This window comes from Orbicella franksi, chromosome 1, assembly GCF_964199315.1.
Source record: "Orbicella franksi chromosome 1, jaOrbFran1.1, whole genome shotgun sequence".
In the NCBI taxonomy this organism is placed as follows: domain Eukaryota; kingdom Metazoa; phylum Cnidaria; class Anthozoa; order Scleractinia; family Merulinidae; genus Orbicella; species Orbicella franksi.
Genome location: NC_138145.1, coordinates 4,928,045 through 4,950,587, shown reverse-complemented (window position 1 = coordinate 4,950,587; position 22,543 = coordinate 4,928,045). Strand labels below are relative to the sequence as shown.

Genomic DNA, 22,543 nt, shown 5'->3' with positions numbered 1-22,543 from the left:
ACGCATGATAAGAGATTAAAGTAATTGGATTGAAACTAAATAATACAAATAAGGAGTTATAGATACTAAATATTAAGAGCAAGACTTTTGCTTACTCACACAGTTATAAAGAACTTTAAATAGCCAAATTATTAAGAGTAAGACTGTTGCTTACCCAAACAATAATAAATTATAAATTATTAAGAGCAAGACTTAATTGCTCAAGCAGCTATAAATACTAAATATTAAGAGTAAGACTTTTGCTTACTCACACAACTATAAAGAACAAACAATTATAAATTATAAACTATTAAGAGCCGGACTTTGCCCACTCAAACAGCTCTAAATTATTTTAAATTCGGAAAAAATTAAGAGCAAGACTTTTGCTTACTCGAGAAATAATAAATTACAAATTATTAAGAGTAAGACTGTTGCTTACCCAAACAATAATAAATTATAAATTATTAAGAGCAAGACTTAATTGCTCAAGCAGTTATAACTACTAAATATTAAGAGTAAGACTTTTGCTTACTCACACAATTATGAAGAACAAACAATTATAAATTATAAACTAGTAAGAGCCGGACACTCAAACAACTCTAAATTATTTTAAATTCGGAAAAAATCAAGAGCAAGACTTTTGCTTACTCGAGAAATAATAAATTACAAAATACCAAGAGTAAGACTTTTGCTTACTCAAAAAACAAGTATGAAATAAAGACAAGTGACAGACTTTTGCTGCCTTAAAATTACTAATATAAACGAAGAAAGCGCGCGAAAAAGAACGCCGAAAAAATTAAGCCGGATGGGTGAAAACAGACACAAAAAAGCGCGCGAAAAAACAGACACGCAAAAAGAAATTAAGCCGGATGGGTGAAAATAGACACAAAAAAGCGCGCGAAAAAACAGACACGCAAAAAGAAGTTAAGCCGGATGGGTGAAGGAAACACCCAGAAACACACTAGATAAGCCTGCGAAGTAAAAAGGGGGAATACAAAGGCAAGCAAACGCCAAGGGAAAAGGCCAGATGCAAAAACAAGCGAGCGCCAAGGGAAAAGAGGCTAGAACGAAAACAAGCAGCGCCAAGGGAAACGGAAACAATAAAGGGCAGAAAGGCCGAAAACAAAGGCCGAGCTCGGCGAAAAAACAAGCACAAGGTAGATAAAATTATTTAGCCCACAAAAATGAACCAGGGACTAAATAAGAAACGGACAAAAAATGAAGCGACGAACAAGAAAAGCAATAAACGAAGCCGGACGAAAAAACGTAGCGACAACGAAACTAAACAAGCTATGTAAGCAAGCTATACAAAGCGGCGCGTGAAGGTGAGAACCACACCCTCACAAGGCAAGAACAAAATGAGCAAGCAAAATAACAAAAACCTCAAAGATCAACGATCAGTGAGGAAAACAGAAACAAGTCGGATTTAACGATCAGGGATCGAAAAGTATCGAAACTGGTACAAAGTCCCAAATAGGAAAAAAGCAAGCGTGAAACAAGCAAAATGAAAGCCGCGAGTGAAGGTGACAACCACACCCACACAAAGCGGCAAGCAAATAACGTAAACAAGAAAGGAAAAAAAAAACCTCAAAGATCAAAAATCTAAGAGGGAAAAACGCAAATAAAATGAACTAAACGATCAGAGATCGAGAAGTATCGGTAAAGGTACAAAGTGCCAGATAAAACGAACGAAAATAAGGTAGAACGCAGAAGTCCTTCTACCACTAGATTAAATATTCACCAGCAAAAATATATAACGCCAACAGAGCAAACAAAAGAACAATAAAGATGGATAAATAAATATGTGCACTCACGAAAACAATTGATTTCTCTCTTTTTTCTCGGAATCCGCAGAGGGACAGACACTTACCAAAAGCCCAAAAGCCCGCGTCAGGTAAGTATGAAAATTCTTGACGCGGGGGCCGTCAAAGGCAAACCTCCTTACCTCTATATCCTTGTGGTAGTGCTTTGCGGGCGTGCTAGAACCTCCAGCCTCACTTCTAGGCGGCTCTAGAGTAGCTTCCCTCCTCAGTCTGTGCCTGCCGACAGAGAAAAACGCCAGACATTAGTGTCAGGAGGAGGCTTTCTTTGATTTCTTTCTTTGATTGAATGAAGGTTTCTTCCCCGAGGGGAAGTGGGCCGCACTCGGAGGTAGTGCTATACCGAGGCAACCCGTGGCTGGGACGAGGCAAGCCTCTTTTCCACAGCCCAGTTCCAAAAATCAGTTTAATATATGAGCTGCTCAATGAGCAGCGTATCAGATATTAAGCTGATAAGAACAGATACTACACTTGATCTTAGCCAAAAGGCCGAGAAGCGATACCGGACCTTCCCTCCCCTAGGAGGGTGGTCCAGGGTTTCCCCCTTTGAGATATGGTGGTCAATATGCTGTCGCCGAGGGGCCTGGAGCCGACTGTAGGCCGACGCCATGGAGCAAGTTGCCGTCGTAGACGCACTTGTTCTACAACACAAGTCCACAAAAATCAGCAGCAAAGTTGATAACGTGCCTCCAGGGGTGAGTGAGATCAAACACCTTTTTGCCCTCCAAAACGAGGCAACATGTTAAAGACCTGTAATGACTCCGTTACTAAGATAGCGCTACAGACACAGGCAGAAAAAAAACGGCTACGTTATCAACATTCGCTCTCCACGTGCATACAACTTGCAGAGAAGTCAAGAAATGCCTGCTAAAAGATTGCTGGTTGCTATTATTGCTTTGCTTTTGCTTTGGTGGCTCGTTTAAAAGACTAAATTTTCAGCCCTTTCTCTTGTCTACGACCATACCACAGGGAAAGCACCGGTTCTCGTCCGATCACCGAAGTTAAGCCCTGTCGGGCGGGGTTAGTACTTGGATGGGTGACCGCCTGGGAATACCCCGTGTTGTAGACTTTTCATTTTCTCGGCCGTTTTATTTTGCATATGTTCATTTTTTCTTTCTTTTACTACCACCTTTGGCTATTCCAGTGGCTGGAAAGCACAAATAACTTTTTACACATTTCAGGAGACTCAAAAGATAGCTAGAAAACATGAAAAGTACCCTTAAAATGATCGCGGGATAAATTAGAATCGAAGTCTCGCGCGCTAACGTTCGCGTGCGAAACGGTTATTTATGACATCAAATTGGCGTGTGTGACATCAAATAATTCGAAGCAAAATGATATTCTGCCTTGCCGAACGGTTTTCAAGCAGCTAAAAGTGCGGAAAACTACGCCAATTCCCAAAGAAATGCGCCCGATCAACAACGGCAAAGCAAACAACACACGCGAGCCGTTGCATATTAACGGTCGACACGAATTCGAGCCGTCAAAACAATTCTATTCATGACTTGACTTGGAGAATGACGGAGGCTCGGACCGTTGTCTAGTTTAGTCAACGAACCACCAACACAACAATCGTAAGGTAGAAATCAACTCACGGTTTGGCCAGCACTTCTCCTGTTACTTTCCTTGTCCTTTGCTCTTTCCATACTGTAAGTCGACGAACGTTACTTCGAGGACAAACTTGGCGGGGATCGAGTCAATGATTGACCGCCTGCCGAAACAAACGCAAATCGGAAAAGCCACCTTCTTCAGTTCAGTACAACATGGATGCATGACAACACGAGTTCCAGCGCACTCGCCTTTTCAGTTGCAGCTGGAAATCCTTGCCTTGCTTGACACGTTCCTTCGTTGTTCACTGTGCCCAGTCGTCCAGCCCGGCCCGGCCAACTGACGAACAAAGCAAAGCGTCAATCATTAACCATCCACCATTCACAGGGCCAACACTTGCACTTTTTCGGGGGCGAGCGCGAACGCAGGCCCCCACTACCAGAAATTATACGCTCGAGTTACCCACATTTGGGGTAATCGCAAGGGTCAACCCGATCGAAGTGCAATGAAAGGGCCTCGCCTTGAGAGGACTGCCTCCTTGATCACAGTACCTCCCGCGTCAGGTAAGTTTTTTTTGTATTTTAGGCGGTTCGATGGGCGGAGTGCAATGCCCACCTTCCATTAAATACGATTAAAAAAGCTAAAAGAACCGCCAAGGTAAGGGGGCACCCTCATACGAGGCCGGCCCGCCAACTTCGCCGGGGAGTCGAACCCCGCCTCACCTACAGAATTAAAAAGACTACATAAAAGCAGAGGATAAAAGCCTATGTACAAGATGATAACAACGTGTCAACAGTACAACCAACAAAGGCGACCGAGCAGCGAGGAACACGTTACAAAGACAATGAACCCAAATTAGGGTTGAACTAGGTAGACAATTTAAGGTAAGTTAAAAGGCAACACAGAACAACCATTAAGGCGACTGAGCTGCAAAAGACAGTCCAGAACAGGACAAAGCTGAGAAAACTACAGTACTACCAATTAAGGCGACCATACAGCAAAGAGAGTCCAGAATAGGACTAAGCAAAACGAGCTACAGTACAAGGACAGTCTAGAATAGGACAAAGCTAGGAAAACTACAGTACTACCAATTAAGGCGACCATACAGCAAAGAGAGTCCAGAAAAGGGCTAAGCTATGTAAACTATGTAAACCACAGTACAACCAACAAAGGCGACCATGCAGCAAAGACAGTCCAGAATGGGACTAAGCTATGTAAACCACAGCAGGGAGCAAAGACAGTCCAGAGTGGGACTTAGCTATGTAAACCACAGTGCAACCAACAAAGGCGACCATGTAGCAAAGACAGTCCAGTATGGGACTAAGCTATGTAAACCACAGTACAACCAGCAAAGGCGACCATGCAGCAAAGATAAGCTTAAAGACGAAGATCAAAAACTTCCCCAGAGACAATGCCAATGACACCATTGGCACCCCATTGACGGTTGAAAAAGCGACGGCGGCGAGAAGAGATGAAGCGCTTGAAAAACAGAGGTAAGTAAAAACGAGTTCGAGACTTGAGGCATGCCAGAAGCTTAAGAGCACTTGGCCGCTCAGAGCGAAAACGGAAGTCGTTACGCTGAGACCAGACAAGGAATTTGCACACATTTAGAAGGTAGGCAAAGACCTTGGGAACACAACGGAACTCATCGCTACTGAAACCAAAAAGCATGTGCCGCAATTCAATGGGAGGGGCCAGAGGAGAAGCCAAAAAGAGAAGAGACTGGATCCAAGCAATTCCACTTTGAGCGAGAGGGCAAGAAAAAAAGAGATGGTCAGAGCTTTCAAGATGAAAGCCACAAAAACATGCTTTGGGGATGTCATAACCAAAAGAACAAAGCCTCTCAGCTGTGTATAAGACGCCATGAGCAATTTTCCAATTTAGGTCGATAACTTGCCTATCAAGAGGCAAGAAAAAGAGAGATTGCCAGGTCGAGAGCCAATCCAGATTAGGAAAAGCCTGACGGAACTTGACAACGCAATGTGGACGGCAAGGATTCAGGGAGAGCAGGAGCTGATAACACAGCTTGCAGGTGATGGACTCGACAGGAATTGGACGAGTCATCGAAGAGGCAACAACAAGACCAGAAGGAGACCCAGAGCCACCAAGAGCACGCCAAGCCTTGAGCAAAGCGGCATAGAAAGGAGGTAAGACATCAGGGTCAAAATTAAAAGGATCAGAAAAGACTTCCAAGGGGGAGGCATTAAAAAAGAAAGTAAACCAAAAAGTCATCAGGCCAACCCAACCACTGGGAGAAGACGCGAAACGTTTAATCCACTGAACAAGGAGCGACTGTACCTTGAAATCAGTGGACACAACAGAAAAGCCACCATTCTCGTGAGAATGAAAGACGACGTTTCGAGCTACAAGATCCCTTTTGCCGCTCCAGAAAAACTTAAAGACAAGCGAATTAAGTTCCGACAAGGCCCAAGGAGGCATTGGGACCAAAGAAGCAATATACCATACCCTAGACAGGGCAAGTGCATTGGAGACAATGGCCTTACCACCATAGGATAGAGTCCTGGAGCGCCAAGAGTTCAGACATTTCTCCACCGCCTCAATACGGGGAAGCCAGTTAGAATCGTCCATGAGGCCGTTTCCAAGAAAGACCCCCAGCACCTTGATTTTAACAGACGACCATGCAATTGGCACAGGAGAATCGGAGCGATTACGCCAAGCACCAAGCCACAGACCCTCACATTTAGAAAGATTGAGCTTAGAGCCAGTTCCCTTTTCAAACCTCTCATAAGTGGAGAAGACAGCACGAGTAGCATCATCCGAAGTCGAGATAACAGAAGTGTCATCAGCATACAGGGAAAGGACCGGCAAAGGGTCAGGGATCCCACGTAGCCTTAAGCCAACAATAGATGGATGCGAACGCAAGTTGGCAGCCAAAACCTCGATGGATATAACGTAGAGCAAGGGTGACAAAGGGCACCCTTGACGCACACCGCGAGACGGCCAGAACGGATTACTGGTATAACCATTGATAAGGATAGCACTACGAATGTTAGAATAAAGAAGCTTGACCCAAGATATAAAAGAAGGACCGAAGCCCATGTGATTTAGAGTAGAAAGGAGAAAATTCCAATCAACCCTGTCAAAAGCTTTTTCTTGGTCAAGAGCCAAAATCGCAGCCGGAAGGTTATTATCATTTACATAATGGACAACGTCTCTCAGCAAGGCAACATTTTCTCCGATGTAACGCCCTCGAACCCCACAGGTCTGGTCAGGATGGATGACATGCTGCAGGACCTTAAGAAGACGGCCAGCAAGGGCACGTGCGCACAGCTTATAATCCACATTAAGAAGACTAATGGGACGCCAGTTTTTATGAAGTAGTCTATCCCCTTTTTTATAAATTAAAGAGATCAAAGCAACCCTCTGGGAAGATGACAAGCAGCCCAAGTCAAGAGAGGCATTAAGAACCTCAACTAGATCAGGCCCAAGAATGTCCCAGAATGTGATGTAGAATTCCATGGGAAGGCCATCAGATCCAGGAGATTTACCCCTAGCCATGCCATTGAGGGCAGCATGCACCTCACTGACAGTGAGGTAGCCCTCACAATCACTCGCTTGCTCCACAGAAAGGGAGGATGAGAGATGAGACAACAGATCAGCTTGAATATCACTGTCGATATCATCAGCAGAGAAGAGTGACGAGTAGAAGTCCGTCCAAGATTTACAAATGCTATCTAAGTCAGAGACTATAGAGCCATCAGAATTTTTCATAGCGGAAATCCAATCAAGAGTTCCTCTTTTCCTTTCTAGCTTTAAGAAATAACGCGAGGAGGTCTCACCCTCCTCAGCCCACTTGACTCTGGAGCGAACCTTTGCTCCCTGCGCAGCAGAGAGATCAAGAGCAGCTATTTTAGAGGAAACATTTTGATAAATGGGCAAGAAAGAGACATGCCCCTGATCGATTTTGGACTTCAAATGATCCGCAAGAGCACTAAGGACGGACCGAGACATGTTCTGACGTTGGGACTTCTCTTTGCAATACTTAATGGCAAGACCTTTGATTCGTTCTTTACCTCGATCCCACCAGGAGAGGAGGGAGTCAAAGGAGTTCTTTTTGAGCTTCCAAGCCAGCCAGAAGGACTTGATAGAAGCTACAAAGTCAGCATCGGCGAGGACAGATGAGTTGAGCTTCCATCTACCTGGACCACGAGGAATTGGTTCCGGGATTGAGACCTTAAGGACAACAGCAGAGTGGTCCGAGAAGGGGCAAGACAAGATTTGACAAGAATCCACCCGATGAAGCCAAGAATGAGGGCACCCAACTAAATCAATGCGGGAAGAAGAAGTCCCATCCGGCTTAAGCCAAGTGAAGGCAGCCGTAGTGGGGTGCAACGAGCGCCAGATGTCGATGACACAACAGTCGCGAAAAAGATCTCCAAGAGTAAGAGAACTCTCACGAGAGGTGTCAAAAAGGTTAACTCCACGGCGATCAAGAGACCGATCGAAAACCGCATTGAAATCCCCACACAGCACAGTGGGCACCACAGGATCAATTTGGTCGGCACAATAAGCAAAGAAATCATTCCGCTCAGGATTCCTATTTGGGGCGTAAACACAGGCAACGCCAAAGGTCACATCGTTTTGAGAGAAATGCGCCATGATAAAACGACCCTCACTGTCAAAAGCAACCTTAGACAAAGAGAAGGTCGATCTGTATAAGATGACAGAACCACAGGAGCGAGTGGATCCTGGAGAAGATACGGTCAAAAATCCGTATGAAGAGAACCAGGAGTCACACTCAAAACAGCTAGAGACATGAGTCTCCTGCAAGCAGACAAAATCAACGGCGAGGTGGCTAAGCCACTGCAAAAAAGACAAACGTTTGTTATGGTCACGCAGACCATTAACATTAATTGTCAAAAAAGAAGCCATGTTTAGGTCTTTCTGGCGCGAGGCCTACTCGACAGAGGCCTGTCGGATGCAACTACAGGTAGCTTAGAGTGAGAGCCAGACCTCTGCAGAGACTGACTACCAACCCTAGAATTAACCGACACAGGTGATGACCGGTTCTTCTGCAAAAGCTTGCCAACTACACTCCTGGCTTTAGTCTTGAGTTCTCTAGTCCCGTAAGACGAGGATGAAAGACCAGGGGAGGATTGGGAAGAAACCAACCCTGGACTAACATCCGGTGCAGCAGGCTCAACGCTCCGAAGGATGCTCTGACTCAGGGAGCCAGCATCCCCTTCATCAACCACAGCCTCAACAACCTTACAATCCTCTCGCACAACAACAGCAACAGTAGCAGCAGTAACAGAAGCCTCAGCAGCAATACACTGGGAATCACTAACTTCAGCAACAGCCGGGGCAACATCCTCAGACATAGGCTGCCCACAAGTAAAAAGATAGCCATCGGCAGGAGACACTTGATTAGAGTCACTAGCCTGAACAGCAGGAGGGTCCCCCCTGGAGAGACCAACAGAGGGGTCTCCACCAGAGGGATCAGCAGGGGGGTCTCCCCCAGAAGAATCGACAGCGACGGCTCGCGACGAAGCCGTATTAGCGTCGGCGATAGAGGCAAAAGAGGTGTAGCCATCAGAGGTTGGGACCGGCGCAGGACCACTCTGGCCACCGGAGGCCTGCCCCGGTGGAGGATCATCCCGACCAGAGGCCTGCCCGGACGATGAATTTGCACTACCGGCAGCCGAGCCCCACGCATTTGTACAATGGCGGGCAAAATGCCCAGAAACCCCACAGCGACGACACTTGTCCTTGTTGGGACAATCAGCGGACTTATGACCCTGCACAGCACAGAGGTTACAGACAAGGGGCTGGCCCTTGTACCACACTCTACATTGATAACCACCAATGGTCAAAGTACGGGGCGGGGAAGAAGACAAAGCGACAGAAACAAGCCGCGTTCCCGTGAAGATGTTCGGGTCTGAAATATACTTTTGTTTTTTAACATTCTTGACTTCACCGAAGTCGGAACAGACCCGAGCGATGTCACCATCATCCTCCTCATAGGGATAGTCAAAAATGTGAAGGGAGGTGAGAGGAGGACCTCCCCCAAGAATGGGGCACCGCAACCCAAAAAGCGTGACACTAGAGTTTTCCATAGCATGCCTGAAACCATCACTAGTGGTGAAAGAAACCCTCACCACGTCGTAACCAATTTGGACAGCAATTACTCCGTACAGGCTGAAACAGTCAAAGACAGCCTTCATAATCTCGTCCTTAGACTTGCCAACCAATTTGCGACCAATTTGGATGTTAACAGTTTTGGCCAGACGCATGATAAGAGATTAAAGTAATTGGATTGAAACTAAATAATACAAATAAGGAGTTATAGATACTAAATATTAAGAGCAAGACTTTTGCTTACTCACACAGTTATAAAGAACTTTAAATAGCCAAATTATTAAGAGTAAGACTGTTGCTTACCCAAACAATAATAAATTATAAATTATTAAGAGCAAGACTTAATTGCTCAAGCAGCTATAAATACTAAATATTAAGAGTAAGACTTTTGCTTACTCACACAACTATAAAGAACAAACAATTATAAATTATAAACTATTAAGAGCCGGACTTTGCCCACTCAAACAGCTCTAAATTATTTTAAATTCGGAAAAAATTAAGAGCAAGACTTTTGCTTACTCGAGAAATAATAAATTACAAATTATTAAGAGTAAGACTGTTGCTTACCCAAACAATAATAAATTATAAATTATTAAGAGCAAGACTTAATTGCTCAAGCAGTTATAACTACTAAATATTAAGAGTAAGACTTTTGCTTACTCACACAATTATGAAGAACAAACAATTATAAATTATAAACTAGTAAGAGCCGGACACTCAAACAACTCTAAATTATTTTAAATTCGGAAAAAATCAAGAGCAAGACTTTTGCTTACTCGAGAAATAATAAATTACAAAATACCAAGAGTAAGACTTTTGCTTACTCAAAAAACAAGTATGAAATAAAGACAAGTGACAGACTTTTGCTGCCTTAAAATTACTAATATAAACGAAGAAAGCGCGCGAAAAAGAACGCCGAAAAAATTAAGCCGGATGGGTGAAAACAGACACAAAAAAGCGCGCGAAAAAACAGACACGCAAAAAGAAATTAAGCCGGATGGGTGAAAATAGACACAAAAAAGCGCGCGAAAAAACAGACACGCAAAAAGAAGTTAAGCCGGATGGGTGAAGGAAACACCCAGAAACACACTAGATAAGCCTGCGAAGTAAAAAGGGGGAATACAAAGGCAAGCAAACGCCAAGGGAAAAGGCCAGATGCAAAAACAAGCGAGCGCCAAGGGAAAAGAGGCTAGAACGAAAACAAGCAGCGCCAAGGGAAACGGAAACAATAAAGGGCAGAAAGGCCGAAAACAAAGGCCGAGCTCGGCGAAAAAACAAGCACAAGGTAGATAAAATTATTTAGCCCACAAAAATGAACCAGGGACTAAATAAGAAACGGACAAAAAATGAAGCGACGAACAAGAAAAGCAATAAACGAAGCCGGACGAAAAAACGTAGCGACAACGAAACTAAACAAGCTATGTAAGCAAGCTATACAAAGCGGCGCGTGAAGGTGAGAACCACACCCTCACAAGGCAAGAACAAAATGAGCAAGCAAAATAACAAAAACCTCAAAGATCAACGATCAGTGAGGAAAACAGAAACAAGTCGGATTTAACGATCAGGGATCGAAAAGTATCGAAACTGGTACAAAGTCCCAAATAGGAAAAAAGCAAGCGTGAAACAAGCAAAATGAAAGCCGCGAGTGAAGGTGACAACCACACCCACACAAAGCGGCAAGCAAATAACGTAAACAAGAAAGGAAAAAAAAAACCTCAAAGATCAAAAATCTAAGAGGGAAAAACGCAAATAAAATGAACTAAACGATCAGAGATCGAGAAGTATCGGTAAAGGTACAAAGTGCCAGATAAAACGAACGAAAATAAGGTAGAACGCAGAAGTCCTTCTACCACTAGATTAAATATTCACCAGCAAAAATATATAACGCCAACAGAGCAAACAAAAGAACAATAAAGATGGATAAATAAATATGTGCACTCACGAAAACAATTGATTTCTCTCTTTTTTCTCGGAATCCGCAGAGGGACAGACACTTACCAAAAGCCCAAAAGCCCGCGTCAGGTAAGTATGAAAATTCTTGACGCGGGGGCCGTCAAAGGCAAACCTCCTTACCTCTATATCCTTGTGGTAGTGCTTTGCGGGCGTGCTAGAACCTCCAGCCTCACTTCTAGGCGGCTCTAGAGTAGCTTCCCTCCTCAGTCTGTGCCTGCCGACAGAGAAAAACGCCAGACATTAGTGTCAGGAGGAGGCTTTCTTTGATTTCTTTCTTTGATTGAATGAAGGTTTCTTCCCCGAGGGGAAGTGGGCCGCACTCGGAGGTAGTGCTATACCGAGGCAACCCGTGGCTGGGACGAGGCAAGCCTCTTTTCCACAGCCCAGTTCCAAAAATCAGTTTAATATATGAGCTGCTCAATGAGCAGCGTATCAGATATTAAGCTGATAAGAACAGATACTACACTTGATCTTAGCCAAAAGGCCGAGAAGCGATACCGGACCTTCCCTCCCCTAGGAGGGTGGTCCAGGGTTTCCCCCTTTGAGATATGGTGGTCAATATGCTGTCGCCGAGGGGCCTGGAGCCGACTGTAGGCCGACGCCATGGAGCAAGTTGCCGTCGTAGACGCACTTGTTCTACAACACAAGTCCACAAAAATCAGCAGCAAAGTTGATAACGTGCCTCCAGGGGTGAGTGAGATCAAACACCTTTTTGCCCTCCAAAACGAGGCAACATGTTAAAGACCTGTAATGACTCCGTTACTAAGATAGCGCTACAGACACAGGCAGAAAAAAAACGGCTACGTTATCAACATTCGCTCTCCACGTGCATACAACTTGCAGAGAAGTCAAGAAATGCCTGCTAAAAGATTGCTGGTTGCTATTATTGCTTTGCTTTTGCTTTGGTGGCTCGTTTAAAAGACTAAATTTTCAGCCCTTTCTCTTGTCTACGACCATACCACAGGGAAAGCACCGGTTCTCGTCCGATCACCGAAGTTAAGCCCTGTCGGGCGGGGTTAGTACTTGGATGGGTGACCGCCTGGGAATACCCCGTGTTGTAGACTTTTCATTTTCTCGGCCGTTTTATTTTGCATATGTTCATTTTTTCTTTCTTTTACTACCACCTTTGGCTATTCCAGTGGCTGGAAAGCACAAATAACTTTTTACACATTTCAGGAGACTCAAAAGATAGCTAGAAAACATGAAAAGTACCCTTAAAATGATCGCGGGATAAATTAGAATCGAAGTCTCGCGCGCTAACGTTCGCGTGCGAAACGGTTATTTATGACATCAAATTGGCGTGTGTGACATCAAATAATTCGAAGCAAAATGATATTCTGCCTTGCCGAACGGTTTTCAAGCAGCTAAAAGTGCGGAAAACTACGCCAATTCCCAAAGAAATGCGCCCGATCAACAACGGCAAAGCAAACAACACACGCGAGCCGTTGCATATTAACGGTCGACACGAATTCGAGCCGTCAAAACAATTCTATTCATGACTTGACTTGGAGAATGACGGAGGCTCGGACCGTTGTCTAGTTTAGTCAACGAACCACCAACACAACAATCGTAAGGTAGAAATCAACTCACGGTTTGGCCAGCACTTCTCCTGTTACTTTCCTTGTCCTTTGCTCTTTCCATACTGTAAGTCGACGAACGTTACTTCGAGGACAAACTTGGCGGGGATCGAGTCAATGATTGACCGCCTGCCGAAACAAACGCAAATCGGAAAAGCCACCTTCTTCAGTTCAGTACAACATGGATGCATGACAACACGAGTTCCAGCGCACTCGCCTTTTCAGTTGCAGCTGGAAATCCTTGCCTTGCTTGACACGTTCCTTCGTTGTTCACTGTGCCCAGTCGTCCAGCCCGGCCCGGCCAACTGACGAACAAAGCAAAGCGTCAATCATTAACCATCCACCATTCACAGGGCCAACACTTGCACTTTTTCGGGGGCGAGCGCGAACGCAGGCCCCCACTACCAGAAATTATACGCTCGAGTTACCCACATTTGGGGTAATCGCAAGGGTCAACCCGATCGAAGTGCAATGAAAGGGCCTCGCCTTGAGAGGACTGCCTCCTTGATCACAGTACCTCCCGCGTCAGGTAAGTTTTTTATGTTTAAGGCGAATGGCCAGGCCTCCCAAAAAGGGAGAGTGCAATGCCTGCCAGACAACAAGTCTTATCCGTCACACAACAACGGTTCGCCAGAAACGGGGGTGCACCAGCACGTCAAACGTCACCGGGGGATTGAACCCCGCCCCTACAAACAAAAAACATAGACACAAACAAACGAGGAACGAACAAGCCAAAACATCGGACAACTGGACGAACATACACTGTTTCAGAGCAACGGCGAAAGGTGACCCAAAAAAGGACACTTGTCGACAGACTAATCCTATAAACATAGGTTCGCCACCCACATGCAACCAAAACAAACCGGGACCAAACAAGAACAATCCGAACACAACAAACAGTCCAAATTCAACAAACAGACCAAAGTCCAACAAGCAGAGCCAAACAATCGAAACTCAACGGAGCACAGGCAAAAACGAGAGAACGAAACCAAACGGAGTGGGCAGCAAAACAGGAAGCACAACCAACGCAAAACAAGCCATGGGAAAAACGGGACGACAACTTGGCAACAAAGGACGGACAACAGGCGTGGGAACAGGCGAACAAAGACTAGGCAACGAGCGATATGGAGCAGCAGCTGGACGAACAGGGCGATTGGGCAGAACTCGAGGAGGAACAGTACTTGCAGAACTAGGCATAACAGGAGACGAAGCAGCAACGGAACTAACAGCACGGAACTGCGGAACGGTAACAGGACTTGAAGAAACACGCGAACCAGCAACGGAAACAACCGAACTAGGACGAACAGGCGAAACAGCAACGGAAGCAATAGGACAACTGGGCTGGACAGCCGGAACAGCACCGGAACTAGTAGAGCTGACGGCAAGAACAGAACCAGAGCCAGGCGAAAAACAAGGCGAAGACAGGTCAGCAAAATCAATACGTGGACGAGACAGAAACGGGCAAGGCGGAAAACAATCAGGCTCACACACGTACTTGGGAACATCAATGTCAGCTAGGCCACACGTAGAAGCAGCAACAGATGAAGACGGGCGAGAAGACAAAACAGATGAAACAGCACATGGAGCAGACTTAATGGTGGGACGAGACAACAGCGAAGCAGCATAACCAGGCAAAAACGGAGAGCGAGAAGATACTACAGCGGACTTGGCACGAACCATTTGCTTAACATCATACAATTGACAATCCATACATAGACACGCGGGCACAGATTCGTAACAAACGGGCTTAACTGGAACATCCATCACAAACTGAACAAGAGATCCCTACCTAAATACAAAAAAACTCCCAGAAAGCTCACCTAAGCAGGGACTTCCTAGCACAAGTGCGTTGAGGCGTGTCCCGCGTCAGGTAAGTATGAAAATTCTTGACGCGGGGGCCGTCAAAGGCAAACCTCCTTACCTCTATATCCTTGTGGTAGTGCTTTGCGGGCGTGCTAGAACCTCCAGCCTCACTTCTAGGCGGCTCTAGAGTAGCTTCCCTCCTCAGTCTGTGCCTGCCGACAGAGAAAAACGCCAGACATTAGTGTCAGGAGGAGGCTTTCTTTGATTTCTTTCTTTGATTGAATGAAGGTTTCTTCCCCGAGGGGAAGTGGGCCGCACTCGGAGGTAGTGCTATACCGAGGCAACCCGTGGCTGGGACGAGGCAAGCCTCTTTTCCACAGCCCAGTTCCAAAAATCAGTTTAATATATGAGCTGCTCAATGAGCAGCGTATCAGATATTAAGCTGATAAGAACAGATTTTTTTTTTTTGTAGAAAAATGCACTTTATTTACAGATAAAAACGAAGGTTACAATGCTGCTCAGGAAGAATAATCGTAGCTATCTAACCCACAGATACAACAACAAATTCCCTAAGGTAGTCCTTGAGGATACATCTCAAGCAAAGTCCACAACGATAGAGTCCTTGATCATGAAGCAGAGGGAGCAAACAGCGCACAGACTAACTAAAAGGCTAATCCGGAGTAAGCAACCATCTAACTAACACAAAACAAGTTCCCTAGGGGTAGTCCCTGAGGGAAGTTACCAAACAAAGACCACAACAATAGAGCCCTTGATTGTAAAGTAAGTCGCAGAGATAAACTATAATTATACCTCTAGATGAAAATTTGGGCGGAATTCGCATTGATGCGGCAAAACCCAGGAACCTCCCACAAAACGGAAAAAGCAGCGACGGGGAGGCGGTAGTGATCAAGTTTGATTCTACTGATGATATCCTGGGACGCGTATTTGATAATGGCATTTGACTCGTCATACCGGTTACGAAAGGTGGAGGCATTACGGAAAGTCCAGATCGCATAAAGAATCGATTTGATCAAAAACAGAGCAACTGCGTTCCTCCTCCTGTGGTTGGAAGACCACCGGAAGAAGAAAACAGTAGCCACAGACGCGCGGAAGGTAGTCTGGGTTAAAAGGGAGAGAACAGGTACAAAATGCGCCCATACACGCTTAACTCTGGAACAATTAAGAAAGCAGTGATCGATAGTTTCTTTTCTATTGCAGAAGGCACAGCGATCGGAATCGATGTACCCCCATCGTTTTAAAGAGTCCCTCACCTTGACCGCACGAAGGGTAATGGCCCAGGAAAGATCGTTCTTAAAATTCTCAGATACTGGGTCACGTACTTTGGGCCAAAAGTCAGAAAGACACAGACCAGGGCCCAAAACCATAGACCAAGTACAAGGAAGCAAGGGAGGTGAGGAAGTCCGCTTTAACAGGTGAGTATAAAAAACCTTGGTAGTAAGGGGAGAGTTACTCTTAACTAGACTATCGAATTCCCTTAAATGCTTCAGACAATTCTCATAAAAACCGGTAAGTCTAGATGCGCTAGGAGATAGGTTATCGCGCAAGAAGCGCCACTCCGCCTTAAGAGAGGCCAAGGGCCTCCCGATGAAATATTTACATAAGAAGAAGCTAGAGTCTTCACGCAGGCCAATGGTGGAAATAACGGAAGTGAGGCGAAGTGCAATGCACTTTAACTCTAAATTAGTAACATTTAAGCCCCCGGAGAGGGCTGGAAGGTAACATGTGTTACGACTCACTGTTTCAATTTTTGAACCCCATATGAAAGGCCATATGAGGGAGTTCACCCGCGAGAAGACCCAGCTCGGCGGCTTTAACACTTTAGCGAGATAGAAAAATTTGCTTAAGCCCAAGACGTTAACTATTAAGCTTTTCCCTACAAGCGACAAGGAGCGTGACTTCCACAGACCAATCGATTTCTCTAGCTTATTGATCTTAGGTTGCCAATTGTCTTGTTCAACAGGGACAGTGCCGAAGATGACGCCCAAAATTTTCATTTTTCGCACCCAGGTAAGGCCGAGGGGCGCGTCAGGGCGATCGCGCCACGCACCAAGCCACATAGCTTCCGTCTTGGACTTATTCAGTTTGGCACCAGAGCCCTTCTCGTAGATCGAGATTATATCGAAGAGGCGAACAAGCGAGTTATAATCCTTAACAAGGGAGGTAGTGTCATCGGCATATTGCCGGACTTTAAATTGTCTACCCTTTGCGCCTGGGAGGAGAAAGCCTCTGATGCCACTACAAAGTCTTATTTGGCACGCAAGAGCCTCTACGCACAAGATGTAGAGAAGGGGGGAGAGAGAATCACCCTGTCTCACCCCGCGCATCAACATAATAGGCCTAGAGAGCCAGCCATTTAAGATTATACGCATATTGGCGCCTAAGTAAAAAGTACTAATCCATCTACAGAAATCAGAGCCGAAGCCGAAGCGATCAAGCAATTCCATTAAGAACATCCTATTGACCCGATCGAAGGCCTTTTCTTGGTCGAGGCTAACTAAAATTCCAGTCTCATCCGTTTGAGTAATATACTCAAAGGTATCGCGCAACAAAACCAAGTTATTAGAAATTGTGCGCCCAGGGACTGAACAGGTTTGATCTGGGTCGATGATAGAATCCAAAACTTTGGCCAGACGTAAAGTGATCGCCTTTGAACAGATCTTATAATCGACATTCAACAAAGAAATCGGGCGCCAATTCTTCAAATCCTTAATATTACCGCGTTTCTTAAAAATTAACCGCGTTATACTAAGTTTCATGGATTCCGCCAATTCTCCGTCAGCAAAGCATTGATTGATAACCTTCAAAAGAAGGGGACCAAGAAGATCCCAAAATTTTAGATAAAATTCAACCGAGAAGCCGTCGGAGCCAGGTGCTTTGTTAAAATTCATGGTCTTAAGGGAGGCAGTAAGCTCAGCGAGGGTGACTGCACCCTCACACACATGGCGATCAGAATCGGAAAGGAAGCTATTAATCCCATTCAGCAAAGTCTCTTTGCATTCGGGATCAATTGGCTCAGCGGAAAAGAGATTAGTGTAAAAATCAAAATGCGCTTGTTCAATTGCCTCACGCGTAAATACTTCAGTCCCGCTCGGGTCTAAGATTGACTTAACATCATTTTTTTCCAAACGCTCTCTTTCTAATTTAAAGAAAAAGCGCGTCGGCTTTTCGCCTTCCTCAAGCCATTGCGCCCGGCTTCTGGTCTTGGCGCCCTCAAGAGAGCGATTAACCAGGGCAGCAAGATGTGACTCAATAGCTAGAATTTCTGAGGAAACAGAAATGTCACCTTGAGCGAGCCTACGTTTCAGGCCAATTAAACGATTAGTCAAAACAACCCGGTCGCGACTGAGCTCTCTACGCTTGGATTTTGCAAACAAACGGATGTCAGCTTTGAGAGAGACCTTAAAAAAGTCCCACCAGGATTTAACAGAACCGAAAGCTGACAGACACGAGGATAAATCGGAAATACGCTCAGACAAATACTGACAAAAGATTTCATCAGAAAGCAGAGAATTATTGAATTTCCAAAGACCTGGCCCACGAGGGGCAGAATCGGCGCAATCAAAAGAGAGGTTAACATAGTCATGATCCGAGAGACAACAAGGTGTAATATCGCATTTTTCGGCGAAATCAACCAATCTGGAGGACAAAAGAAATTTGTCTAAGCGGCCGCCTATTGTGAAATCGGCATTAAACCATGACATTTCACGTTGTTTGCGATGATGTTTACGCCAAATATCAACAAGTTTAAAGGAAGACCGAAAATCAGAAAGGTAGCTCGCGATAGAGATATTGCCGCCGAATTTATCCAGATCACTTTCATAACAATTGAAATCACCACCCAAGATCAAACCGTCCGCAGGGATAAAAAATTCGTGCAAATTCGCAAAAAAGGCCTTACGCTCGGTTAAATTAGTCGGAGCATAAATATTAATTAAATTAATGCGTAACTGCGAAGTTTCAATAAGTACACTTAAAACACGCCCTGATGAGTCTTTTAACCAAGATAAAATTTTGCCGTCAAAACTATTATGAATCAAAATTCCAACACCGCCTTGTTTCCCGACAGCCGGAGACCAAAAACTCTGGCCTGGCCAACGGGAAATAACGCCATTAATAGATTTTTCCTCAGAAAGCAAAGTTTCCTGAAGAAAACAAAGATCGAAGAGGAGACGAAAAATTAAACTCTCCTTACGAGCATTAAAGCCGCGTATATTAATAGACGTTACGTTGAAAATTAAGACTTAAATAACTATTAACAATGTTCCATTTCCAAGATTAATGTTTACCCTTCTTTGGGCCAGCCTTCTTTGCCCTCAGCTCCTGCTTCCGCTTCAAGGAGGTGTAAGCAAGAGTGTCCATATCTTCGGGTTCAGAGCGATCATGCGGGGGAGGAGGAGGAGGGGGGTCCACTGAAGTAGATTTTCTCCCGGAACTGGGTAAAGATGGTCTGGTTGGTTTGCGACCCAGCGCTTCCAAGGCCGCCGGCAAGGGGGCAGGTTTACGCCGTGAAGACTGAACACTCTTGGATGACTTCGCAGGTACCAGAGAGGCATCAGGAGAAGGTGAGGCTTGCGCAGGACCATCAGGGGGGACAGGGGGGACAAGGGGGACGCTATTCATTGAGACATCAAGAGGAGAGTTGTCAGGAGGCTGGACATCTACAGCAGGCTGAGTCAAATCAGGGTTCATCGCATCGACATCGGGGCTCTCAGCAGGAGAAGGAGAAATCTGCGGACCAGGGGGGTTGGGGGCCAAACCTTGTTCCCGCATCCGATTAGCGATTTGCTCCCAGATGAAACCCTGACTATCTAAGAGGTGCTCATCCGAGGATAAAACCGAGGGTTGGCAAGAAGAAACATCAGCCGGAGAAGGGTCAGGGTTATCAGTGTCCTGCGGGGAAGCACGATCTCGCGAGAGGTTATCAAGCGGGACGCTATCACCCACAGGAGACCCAGAAGAATCGCCCGCGGGTATTTCTTCAACGACGACTTCGGCGACATTGTCAGCGGCGTTTCCAGTGGCACTATGAGTGGCATTTTCAGTTGAGCTGGGGCCAGGGACCTGGGGAGGCGGCGGGGCCTGGTACCAGGAGTATGGACAACGGCGGGCAAAATGTTCTGTACTTTTGCAAATACAACAACGAATCTCTTCCTCACAATCACGCGATACATGGCCAAGCTCTTCACAATTAAAACAAACGGTATTTTGACATTCATTAGCAAAATGTCCCGCACGATTACAGCGGCGGCAGGTGTGTTGTTGTCCATCATGTGAGAGACGCACGAGGAACTTACCGAAGCGTAAATAGCTAGGAATAGGATTTTTCACACGCACGCGGTAGTGACGGATCCCATTGTAGACGTGTGAGTTCGAGAACTTTCCACGCCTCGCCGAAAAAACAGTGCAAAATTTAGCCAAGCGCAGTTTGAGAGCATCGTCGGACAACTCATGAGGAGCATCATAGATGTTTAAATACGTTAGGGGCATGTCCTCGTCGTTGATGGCAGAGGTGGAGTCGCGAAAACGAATGGAAACACAGCCCACAAACTTATTTTTGGTCTCTTCGTCGATAAAGGTAATTAACATATCACGAGAAGGGCGGCGTTGTAAACAAACAACCGATTCTCGCGGGATTCCCATTTCTCCCAGCTTATCGAAAACAGATTTTGAGTCCACAAAATGTCCAGCAGAAAAATAAGCCGTACACGGTCTACCAGGAGTAATGTTATCGATACCAAAGTTAGCACGCTCAAAGTCAGTTAAATGGCGACCACGCCCAAGGTAACTCGCAGCTTGAGAGCCAGGCGCGCTTCGAACCAGCGAAGATGAATTTTCTCGTTGTAAGATATCGGCATAAGTCCACACATTTGAATCATCGTCACTCAGTAACAAAGTGTCTCCAGATTGATTAGATATTGTTTCCACATCTACATTTTTTCCATGATCAGAAAATGACATAATAAAAGGAGGATCAAGATAACTTACGCAGCCAAAAGAGGCCGGGCTTTGCGCCCACTGATCAGCAGGAAAACCAAAACTTCGGAACTCCCACCAAAGAACAGATCGCAGCCAAAAGGCCGAGAAGCGATACCGGACCTTCCCTCCCCTAGGAGGGTGGTCCAGGGTTTCCCCCTTTGAGATATGGTGGTCAATATGCTGTCGCCGAGGGGCCTGGAGCCGACTGTAGGCCGACGCCATGGAGCAAGTTGCCGTCGTAGACGCACTTGTTCTACAACACAAGTCCACAAAAATCAGCAGCAAAGTTGATAACGTGCCTCCAGGGGTGAGTGAGATCAAACACCTTTTTGCCCTCCAAAACGAGGCAACATGTTAAAGACCTGTAATGACTCCGTTACTAAGATAGCGCTACAGACACAGGCAGAAAAAAAACGGCTACGTTATCAACATTCGCTCTCCACGTGCATACAACTTGCAGAGAAGTCAAGAAATGCCTGCTAAAAGATTGCTGGTTGCTATTATTGCTTTGCTTTTGCTTTGGTGGCTCGTTTAAAAGACTAAATTTTCAGCCCTTTCTCTTGTCTACGACCATACCACAGGGAAAGCACCGGTTCTCGTCCGATCACCGAAGTTAAGCCCTGTCGGGCGGGGTTAGTACTTGGATGGGTGACCGCCTGGGAATACCCCGTGTTGTAGACTTTTCATTTTCTCGGCCGTTTTATTTTGCATATGTTCATTTTTTCTTTCTTTTACTACCACCTTTGGCTATTCCAGTGGCTGGAAAGCACAAATAACTTTTTACACATTTCAGGAGACTCAAAAGATAGCTAGAAAACATGAAAAGTACCCTTAAAATGATCGCGGGATAAATTAGAATCGAAGTCTCGCGCGCTAACGTTCGCGTGCGAAACGGTTATTTATGACATCAAATTGGCGTGTGTGACATCAAATAATTCGAAGCAAAATGATATTCTGCCTTGCCGAACGGTTTTCAAGCAGCTAAAAGTGCGGAAAACTACGCCAATTCCCAAAGAAATGCGCCCGATCAACAACGGCAAAGCAAACAACACACGCGAGCCGTTGCATATTAACGGTCGACACGAATTCGAGCCGTCAAAACAATTCTATTCATGACTTGACTTGGAGAATGACGGAGGCTCGGACCGTTGTCTAGTTTAGTCAACGAACCACCAACACAACAATCGTAAGGTAGAAATCAACTCACGGTTTGGCCAGCACTTCTCCTGTTACTTTCCTTGTCCTTTGCTCTTTCCATACTGTAAGTCGACGAACGTTACTTCGAGGACAAACTTGGCGGGGATCGAGTCAATGATTGACCGCCTGCCGAAACAAACGCAAATCGGAAAAGCCACCTTCTTCAGTTCAGTACAACATGGATGCATGACAACACGAGTTCCAGCGCACTCGCCTTTTCAGTTGCAGCTGGAAATCCTTGCCTTGCTTGACACGTTCCTTCGTTGTTCACTGTGCCCAGTCGTCCAGCCCGGCCCGGCCAACTGACGAACAAAGCAAAGCGTCAATCATTAACCATCCACCATTCACAGGGCCAACACTTGCACTTTTTCGGGGGCGAGCGCGAACGCAGGCCCCCACTACCAGAAATTATACGCTCGAGTTACCCACATTTGGGGTAATCGCAAGGGTCAACCCGATCGAAGTGCAATGAAAGGGCCTCGCCTTGAGAGGACTGCCTCCTTGATCACAGTACCTCCCGCGTCAGGTAAGTATGAAAATTCTTGACGCGGGGGCCGTCAAAGGCAAACC

The 22,543-nt window shown here is 45.7% G+C and overlaps 1 protein-coding gene, 8 non-coding genes and 1 pseudogene across 9 annotated transcripts; 3 read left to right on the top strand and 7 right to left on the bottom strand.

Moving 5' to 3' along the window:
• Nucleotides 1-2,108: 2,108 nt before the first annotated feature.
• LOC145466186 (U2 spliceosomal RNA) lies at nt 2,109-2,300 on the bottom strand. The gene has a single exon (XR_014041837.1). It is a non-coding gene; the product is annotated as a U2 spliceosomal RNA (small nuclear RNA).
• A 449-nt stretch (nt 2,301-2,749) lies between these two features.
• On the top strand, nt 2,750-2,868 carry LOC145465087 (5S ribosomal RNA). The gene has a single exon (XR_014041511.1). It is a non-coding gene; the product is annotated as a 5S ribosomal RNA (ribosomal RNA).
• An 886-nt stretch (nt 2,869-3,754) lies between these two features.
• LOC145465721 (U1 spliceosomal RNA) lies at nt 3,755-3,918 on the bottom strand. Its single transcript, XR_014041684.1, has one exon. It is a non-coding gene; the product is annotated as a U1 spliceosomal RNA (small nuclear RNA).
• A 7,785-nt stretch (nt 3,919-11,703) lies between these two features.
• Nucleotides 11,704-11,895, bottom strand: LOC145466179 (U2 spliceosomal RNA). The gene has a single exon (XR_014041835.1). It is a non-coding gene; the product is annotated as a U2 spliceosomal RNA (small nuclear RNA).
• A 449-nt stretch (nt 11,896-12,344) lies between these two features.
• LOC145465075 (5S ribosomal RNA) lies at nt 12,345-12,463 on the top strand. Its single transcript, XR_014041508.1, has one exon. It is a non-coding gene; the product is annotated as a 5S ribosomal RNA (ribosomal RNA).
• An 886-nt stretch (nt 12,464-13,349) lies between these two features.
• On the bottom strand, nt 13,350-13,513 carry LOC145465716 (U1 spliceosomal RNA). Its single transcript, XR_014041683.1, has one exon. It is a non-coding gene; the product is annotated as a U1 spliceosomal RNA (small nuclear RNA).
• A 1,568-nt stretch (nt 13,514-15,081) lies between these two features.
• Nucleotides 15,082-15,262, bottom strand: LOC145466349 (U2 spliceosomal RNA; annotated as a pseudogene).
• Nucleotides 15,263-19,071: 3,809 nt separating this feature from the next.
• LOC145486605 (uncharacterized) lies at nt 19,072-20,952 on the bottom strand. The gene has a single exon (XM_081465303.1). The coding sequence runs from the start codon at nt 20,756-20,758 to the stop codon at nt 19,076-19,078; it is 1,683 nt and encodes a 560-aa protein (XP_081321429.1). The 5' UTR covers nt 20,759-20,952; the 3' UTR covers nt 19,072-19,075.
• A 386-nt stretch (nt 20,953-21,338) lies between these two features.
• LOC145465068 (5S ribosomal RNA) lies at nt 21,339-21,457 on the top strand. The gene has a single exon (XR_014041507.1). It is a non-coding gene; the product is annotated as a 5S ribosomal RNA (ribosomal RNA).
• An 886-nt stretch (nt 21,458-22,343) lies between these two features.
• On the bottom strand, nt 22,344-22,507 carry LOC145465606 (U1 spliceosomal RNA). Its single transcript, XR_014041653.1, has one exon. It is a non-coding gene; the product is annotated as a U1 spliceosomal RNA (small nuclear RNA).
• Between the last annotated feature and the right edge of the window lie 36 nt (nt 22,508-22,543).

Bases quoted from the DNA above. Each gene is read 5' to 3' on its own strand.
- LOC145486605 (XM_081465303.1), bottom strand. From the start codon at position 20,758: ATGTCATTTTCTGATCATGGAAAAAATGTAGATGTGGAAACAATATCT.